Below are 8,500 nucleotides of genomic sequence, written 5' to 3' on the forward strand. Positions count from 1 at the left end.
TCGAGTCACGTGTAAGGAATCTACCATCTGCAGCACCACTCTACACCAGCACACTGTACACGGCGAAACTGCAGAGGGGAGGGGGTGGACAATTCACGGGGCGGATATCTATAGACTATCATGCACATGAAGCAAGCGCTTCTTTATACTCTATATTATTAACGACCAAGAGGTGATACTACAGTTTGCTGCAGAGTATTTATTTTTTACCTAGGCTAAAAATGTACTTCCCCCATAGCGTGCAGCTGAATGGTTCGTTCTAATTGACAAGTGACAGCCTACCTTAACTACCATTGGGCGTGTCTTTCAAGGCTAAACGCCGCTCGTGATTGGCTAGTCGTGAGGCAGTGGCTGTGCATCGTCAAAGCTGATTGGTTGATGCGCTAGGAGCGCCGTGCGCAGCTCGACGGGCATTTTGGGGTCGTGTGCAAACCGCGTGTGGCGCAGCGAAGAGGAACTAGAGATAAACAGCAGCGGAACGGTGAGTGGGGGCCTGCATGGCGGAGAGAGGAGCGCGGGGAGGCTACGGAGGGTCAGGGGAGGGGAGTAAGGGCGCTGGGCCCTATGGCGGGAGTGCGGCGGAGCTCCGTGCTAGGTGTACGCCGAGGAGGGGGCGCGGCGCCAGGCCTACGCGCTCAGTCTTATCGGTGATGCAATGGCGTCACTGTATAGTGGTGCTGCAGCACTGGCCCCGCACGCGGTAACGCGTCTGGTGTGAGCGGCGCTGCGGCCTCCTCCGCCCTCCCCGGCCTCACGTGCTGCCGCTCTCCCCCGGCTCCGGTATAGGCGCCGCTGACTATTTATAACTCTAGATAGGAGCAGAGGCCGCGCAACACGTGGTCTGATCGGCTCACCATATATGGACAGGCTAAGGGTATGTTCACACGGGCCCGAAATGCTGCGGATTTTACCAATGAACTACAATAAGGAGGCCAGAAGCTGTAATGCATGGGCGACTAATCTGCAGCGTTTCAGCCCTGTGTGGACATACCCTCATGGGGCATGGTGGAAGGTATACATGCTGTTATACACACTCCTCTATGGTGTACACCAGTGTTCCCAGCATGCGGCTCTCCAGCTGTTAGAAAAAAAACTACCTCAATTATGCCCTATGCATGATGGGAGTTGTAGTCTTTACCCTTACTAATTGCTCCATTCATTACTTACTGAATAAACCCTAAATTTCCCAGAAGCCTCCTTTCTAATCTAAGTAGTCATCTGCTGCATCCTATCGCCCCTGTGCATGATAGATATGCATTATGGTTGTGTATTTTCACCAGTTTATACAGGTTTTAACTTTTTCTCTTTTTTTTTTTTTTTTTTTTTTTTTTTTTTTTTTTTAATCTGGTATATAGGGCTTTATTATGGTATAATATTGGGGGGATTGACACTATATTTTATTACATTGTGTCCCCTTCCCATTATGTTTCTTTATCGATGCTAGGACCAAACGCTGTGTGGGCTGTCTTTTTTTTTTTTTTTTTTAATTTAAATGATGAATTGTGATGCAAGCTTGCCATCTGGCTGACCAGACCCCTACAAATCTCTAGACATTGCCAGGAGAAGTGCACAGTAGCGTGCTTCACTCTCCGCCTGGCTACATTATCAGTCTAGCCCTTTAGCCAGTCCATTGCAGCTGGACAGTGAAGCATGCTAGTATGTAGATGGGTGGGCATATATTTGGGGGGGGTTCATCAAACGGCAAATGGGTCTGCCATGTGTATGTGAATATATTAATAAAAAAGCCACTTTTAAAATGGTGTGCATGGCTTCATTGTAAGGGGTCAGTGTCCCAGTAGTCTGCCATGTTGCAGGCTGGTGCACATGTGTCAGGCAGCCGCATGGGTGAGAGGTGTGTACATCTCTAAAATCCATGAGTCATCACCAGTGGTATATGGAACAGTCGCCCCCTTTTCCCCATGGCATGTGTTCCATCATCCTAAACAGTTACCTCCCCTGCCATCAGCTGTCGGTGGAGAGTTTGGAGACCCCCATACACCCAGAGGTGGCAGGTTGTGTTAAAGGGAACCTGTCACTGGGGACGCGGGCACAGTCACCCGAATATCAGCGCCCGAAGCTGTATGTGCCCCGCTGACATGAATCCGACGCCCATAGAGAATGAACGGAGCTTCGGACTCATCTCAGTGGCGGGCGCACACGGCTTCGGGTGCTGATATCTTCATCCCAGGAAGAGGACTCGCCGGAAACGGTAAGTATCCGGCGGCTGCACCGTGGCATTGGGCGGGCTCTGTGCCTGCGTCCCCGGTGATAGGTTCCCTTTAATTTTACATAAGGTTGGTTGGGAATCGGTGTCTTATGGCTCCCCCTGAGCTGTGTACATGGCTGTCATTGAGCTCTGTGTATACAGCCATCAGGAGGGCAGGGACAGTAATAAACCCTTCCTGTCTTCTCTCTGTATAGTCTGACAGCGGGCTCTCTTCTCCTCCAGCAGCACAATCTCCATGTTTAGGGGGGGAAAAACCTTACACATCTGGCTGGCCCACAAATTACACTGCAGAGTCTGTGGGCGCTTCACAAGTGGTCTCTTATGCCGGTCCCATTAATGGAGTCCATGAGCCTCTGTGTAAGAAACTTTAGGGATCAGCCCTGATCACCAAGGGGAGCCAGGATAAGCCATACATTGCTAACAGATGTTCATAAAGACATCAGTCAGTGGGCTGGCTCCAACCATTGACACTTATTGTTAGCAGCGTATCTGTACTAGATAAGTGGGTCCCTACAGGTGAATGTCCTCCCCTTGTCACATCTGTATACAAGACTCATTGGCAGAGCTTGCCCTCATGAGACATCCCAATGCTGTTATTTTTAGCGAATGCCTTGTAAGATGTATTATGCATAACATGAAATGGCTCCAGAGATGCAACATCGTGCAACAGATGTCGTCAAGGCCCTGGAAATTACCTGCTAAGGGAAAAGACAATTATATACACTACTTCTCCTAAAGGTCACATGACTTCATGCCTGTTAGACTACATAAAATTACTCTTGAATATTTTCATTTCCTATGTTAGGGTATGTTCACACTGAGTAAATGTGGCAGAATAATTGACCATACAATTCTTTGCGTGGCGGGAGTGGAGGAACGCGAGCCCTCTCATAGACGGGCTATGGCACATCGAGGCAGGCAGAATTCTGCCACATTTACTCAGTGTGAACATACCCATAATGTTTTATGGCAGCAAGCGTAATGGAATTCCCTCTCCTTAGGACAACCCTGTACATATGCAGATGTAATACATATCCCTCTTAGGTTAAATATTAGTTGTGTCACCAGTAAACCTGTGATAAGCATGGGCAGTCCTATGTAGCTTGTGCTTTCATTGACATCTGATTTAGATGAAAGGTAGTGGACAGGAGTCCTGTATCCATTGAGGCACTATATTTCTCTCTCTCTACAGGTGTCAAACTCATGGCTGTAAGGCTTTAGCTGTCCAGGCATGATGGGACTTGTAGTTTTGCAACAGCTGGGGGGGCCACAAGTTTGACATCTGTGATAAGAACTTTGACTCTTGGGATCTTTTGCCATGGTGTCGGGGGCTTGCCAGATGTATTCACTGGAAATCTTCTCTAACATAACCATGTATGCTAATATCTATATGTTATAGAGCAGAAGGAGCCGAGCAGATTGCTATAATCTTGTCACGTTCAGTATAACTTGTCATTTATTAATGTAATGTCTCTCAGTCCAGGATGAGGTCTTATCAGTGACTGATGGCTCTCTGTATATACACTTGTACAGAGATTCTAATAAGTAGATGATGACATCTTATACTAAACCGTTCCCCATACCCCTATGGTTGTACAGGGCACGCTGTAGGCAACAACATGAGACTCCTGTGATCTGTGTGGTTTTACAGTTTGACAGTTTATTTGGCAATACCACGTCATACAAAGCCAGTCTGATGTCAGGTAGCCAAGATTCCTATGCTGTTAGTCAGCATCTTCAACGTTTCTTTTTGCACTCAGTAGTTGATATATTGTGAACATTTGTAAATTTAAGCATGCTTTTATTTGCTTGTTCATGCAATGCAACTTAATATATTTTTCTTAACAGTAACCTACTCTTACGACATGAGCAGCAACGAGTGCTTTAAGTGTGGCCGCTCTGGTCACTGGGCCAGGGAGTGCCCTACTGGAGGTGGAGGTGGAGGTGGACGTGGCCGAGGTGGAAGAGGACGTGGACGTGGTGGATTTAACTCTTCAAGAGGTAACCAGATTTAAATTTTCTCCATTCTTTGCTTTTGGCTGCTGCCCAAACCCCTTGCCCCTTTTCCCATTTTTTTTTAACACGTATGTCGCTTTGCCGTTTTATTAATATACTTTTTTTTTTCTTCTCCAATATAGGGTTCCAATTCATTTCTTCATCTCTTCCAGACATTTGTTATCGTTGTGGAGAGTCTGGCCACCTTGCTAAGGATTGTGATCTACAGGAAGATGGTGAGTGCTGATCACACAAGGTGCAGGCCGACTCTACATTAGTTACTTAATGACTAGGTTGTGTTGTAAAACTTTCTTTGTAACTGGACAGCATCAGCCCTGACCCCAACAAGCCCCTAAGAACTGAAATGCTTGTAAATACAGGAAACCAACTTAGAACTTATTGCTGGTAATCTTAAAACGCTTCTAACTTCTCTACAGCAGTCTTTTCCAACCAGTGGCTCTCCAGCTGTCGCAAAACTACAACTCCCAGCATGCAGTCTCACCTAAATACTGTCATGGCATGTTGAGAGTAGTAGTTTTTCAACAGCTAGAGACACCAGTGTTGGGAAGCATTGCTCTATGTGAAGGTGTTCTTGTTCTGTAGCCTGGTATGGTTGTCTCTACATGCTACTTTGTGTAGTCTCAAAGGCTCCTTTTACTCATTGTGTTAGTTTGATTGCTGTGAGCTAGATGTTAACATGTAAATATACCTTGTGCAGCTTGCAACCTAGTGGTTTCTAAGCACCACACTTATCTATATAAGCACTTTAAAATCCTTAAACATCCTGATTTAGTAGAGCATCTCCGTACAGTTTTCTAGACCTAGGCTATGTTCACACAATGTATCTTTTCGTAAAAGTATGGCCGTTGTTGCAATCGGCAAAAACGGCTGTACTTTTTACGAAAAGATACGTTGCCTTGTCTTATTTGGAATCCCGGCCGGGGCGTATGCACATAGTATGAGCTCCGGCTTGGGATCTCTCGCGGCGCCATAGAAAAACGACATGTCAGTTTCTGCGGCCGCTTTTCAGTGAATTGCAGCTGCAGAAAACCCTTTCAGTGCACGCTATGGAGCGGGCGGCCGCAAGCTTCGTAGTGTGCTATGGGGAGTTCTGATACGGGAGCGCACAGATGCGACCGCATCAGAACTCTGCAGCTGCAAAGATCATTTGGCCGGTACTGCAGTACCAGCTGGGATGATCTTTTCAGAGGCCGGTCGTTCAGTGACCCGGCCGGGTCATGGAACAGCCGCTCTTTTACTGTGTGTGAACATAGCCCTGCACTGTAATGGGCTCAACCACACTGAATAATAATAATGTGTTCAGGGGTGACGTTAGCAGATTCTGCAGCAAATTACAATACAGTGAAATAATGGAATCTGAATGGCTTATATGCAGACCCTGCTTTTGAATTGCCTTAGTAAAAGGTTACAAGGTACATGTCCATATACCACCCGGTTCAATAGGCGGTGTGCTGCCTGTCACTTCTGAAGCAGTCCATGTGCCAGATCTTTTCATACAGGTCTTTATCTGATTAGTTGTTGGACTCAAATATAGAATTAGGGTCCAAGCCATAACGGTAAGGATAGGAGACCTTTTTCATCTCACGAGTGACCACATTGTTGGACGATACAAGGATATTTAGGCCTCAAGGTTGTGAACAGCTGTTTTGTTTTAAGCACTACATGAGGTTTTGTTATCTTGTACTGATCTTCATTCACTGCCTATATTCTAACCCAAAACATTGTTCAGTTTTCCTGCAGTTGGAGATTGTTAGCAGGCTTTCCTGGATATTATCTGAGCTGTTAGGTATGTTCACACTAAGTAAAACAGGAGGAATTCCACGGCGGAACTCTCCCCTGCAGAATCCTGCCTGTCTGTGTGACACTGCTCCTCCACTGCCACCGCTCTCTGCTTGAAGTGACATGTCACTACTTCGAGCGGAGAGCCGTGACAGCAGAGGAGCGGCGTGCTCTCCCGTATACAGGCTATGGCACACTGAGACAGTCGGGATTCTGCCTGTTTTTACTCAGTGTGAACATACCCTTATAGCGTATTGGAAGATAGGGTTCAGATATACAGTACCTGGGTTATAGTACAAACTTATAGTACAAACTTCCTAGAATAACAGTATCGGCTCCTTGCAGATTTACCAAGAAGTAATTCTGAGAGGTCTTTGCCACTGAAGCCTATGGATATATGTAGCTCTGGGGTATAATGCAGGCTGTAACTTGGGTCAGTGCAAGATACATAAAGCAATTTACTTACAAAGTTATTCGATGTGTATAGATTATACGTGTCCTCTGATCTTTGAAAAATATGCAAATAGTAAAGGATTACTGTCTGTATCTGAAATGCCTCTGTTAGGGTTTCAGCATTGTCCAAGGAGTACGCTGCTCAATTCCACACAGCAGAAGTAGTATCCTAATACCATTCCATCTGAAGTCAGAATGAAACCCCTGGCTTCCATAGGGTTAATAAAGAGCAAGCAGAGTTACATTAAACATACATTGCATACACTGCAAAAGTAACCAGTGAGCAGCAGATCTGTGGACACTAACAGCACTTCTGTGCACTTAGAGAGGTAGAGGCAATGTGAAAGGTGAGAGCGATCATGAGAACTGTAGTCCTTTTATATAGTAATTCCCCCCACATCAACCCTGCAAAATAAGGTGTTACAGATTGCTGGGCACAATAAAGAAAGTACTACTGCTATGAGCTATAGTGGCATCTCATGGTGTGCATTCAGACATCTGTAGATGCTTTTAGAAGACTGTAAAGCTGTCCACTTTGCTGTCTGCAAAATGTATGACATTCCTATATGTAATTCTTTGTCTTTGTGCTTAGCTTGCTATAACTGTGGAAGAGGTGGGCATATTGCAAAGGACTGCAAGGAGCCAAGGAAAGAGAGAGAGCAGTGCTGCTATAACTGTGGCAAACCAGGTCATCTTGCTCGAGACTGCGACCATGCTGATGAGCAGAAATGTTATTCTTGTGGAGAGTTTGGTCACATCCAAAAAGACTGCACCAAAGTGAAATGCTACAGGTAGGGTATAATTTAGATTAACCTAACCCAGATTCCTATATTTATGCATGGTATGGCTCTTAACAAAGCTATTCCTGAACATTTACAGGTGTGGTGAGACTGGCCATGTAGCCATCAACTGCAGCAAGACCAGCGAAGTCAACTGTTACCGCTGTGGAGAGTCGGGGCACCTTGCACGGGAATGCACGATTGAAGCTACAGCTTAAATTTCTTTTGTCGCCCCTCCTTTTTCTGATTGATGGTTGTATTATTTTCTCTGAATCCTCTTCACTGGCCAAAGGTTGGCAGATAGAGCTAGTCCCAGGCCAGTGAGCTTTACTTGACGTGCAAAAGGAGGAAAGGGTGGAAAAACGACTTCCTGCATTTAACTACAAAAAATGTTTATGTTTAGTTTGGTAGAGGTGTTATGTATAATGCTTTGTTAAAGAACCCCCTTTCCGTGCCACTGGTGAGTTGGGATTAAATGAATGGGAAGAGTTGAGTCAGACCAGTAGACCCTTCTCAGGTTTATTGTAGCACCTGTGCAAAAGGGAGAACTGCTACTGGGAGAGTTTGTGAAAACTGCAAATTTTAAGTTTTTGGCGGTCTTATTGTCTGACCTCAGCTGTTCTTGACATCAACTACATCTGTATCAGGCTAAGGCAGAGTTAACACGTCAATGTCAGCAAGTGGCCAGGTGTACAAATCCAGCGAAAAACGGCCACCGAGTTAGAATCGGAGATACAGGTGAAAGAAAGATCTGGATTTTTTTTGTTTACCTTTTTTCATGGAAGTAATGAGTAAAAACCCAGAACACTTATCAATGAATATAGCGAAAGAAAGCTGTTCAGGAGCTGCAGAGAAATGTTTTCACAGAAATCAAGATGTTATTTTTGTATACTATATCACTTTAGACAACTGTATGATTTCATTTGCTTGTAATCAGTTTTTAAAGTCAGATGGTAAAAGAAACTGAAGTCCTGGAACATAGAAATGTAATTTTAAACTATCAATAAAGCTGGAGGAGGAAGGGGAGTTTGCCTAAAGTCTGTTTCCATTTACTTATTTATTCTAGCATCCTTGTCTGTGGACAATTGTCCATGAAGCATTCATTAAAGGGGATATTCCAAGAAAGTATATATTCATCTTTCCACAGAGTACTGATACTGCTGAAGTTAGGTGATAACTGGGCAGTCCAATAACAAGTGAATAGCTTTACTGTTGAGCATGTTTGCTTCTGTTCCATTTACTTGGA

The 8,500-nt window shown here is 45.1% G+C and overlaps 1 protein-coding gene across 1 annotated transcript; it reads left to right on the forward strand.

Moving 5' to 3' along the window:
• Window positions 1-372: 372 nt before the first annotated feature.
• CNBP (CCHC-type zinc finger nucleic acid binding protein) lies at window positions 373-8,291 on the forward strand. Its single transcript, XM_069967100.1, has 5 exons — window positions 373-481; window positions 4,076-4,228; window positions 4,366-4,458; window positions 7,068-7,266; window positions 7,355-8,291. Exons 2-5 carry the CDS (start codon window positions 4,093-4,095, stop codon window positions 7,470-7,472), a joined length of 546 nt encoding a protein of 181 aa, XP_069823201.1. The 5' UTR covers window positions 373-481; window positions 4,076-4,092; the 3' UTR covers window positions 7,473-8,291.
• Window positions 8,292-8,500: the final 209 nt, after the last annotated feature.

This window comes from Dendropsophus ebraccatus, chromosome 4 (assembly GCF_027789765.1).
Source record: "Dendropsophus ebraccatus isolate aDenEbr1 chromosome 4, aDenEbr1.pat, whole genome shotgun sequence".
Classification (NCBI taxonomy): Eukaryota; Metazoa; Chordata; class Amphibia; order Anura; family Hylidae; genus Dendropsophus; species Dendropsophus ebraccatus.

Bases quoted from the DNA above. Each gene is read 5' to 3' on its own strand.
- CNBP (XM_069967100.1), top strand. From the start codon at position 4,093: ATGAGCAGCAACGAGTGCTTTAAGTGTGGCCGCTCTGGTCACTGGGCC. The intron at 4,459-7,067 runs GTGAGTGCTGAT...CTTTGTGCTTAG, and splicing joins TTGTGATCTACAGGAAGATG to CTTGCTATAACTGTGGAAGA. The intron at 7,267-7,354 runs GTAGGGTATAAT...GAACATTTACAG, and splicing joins ACCAAAGTGAAATGCTACAG to GTGTGGTGAGACTGGCCATG.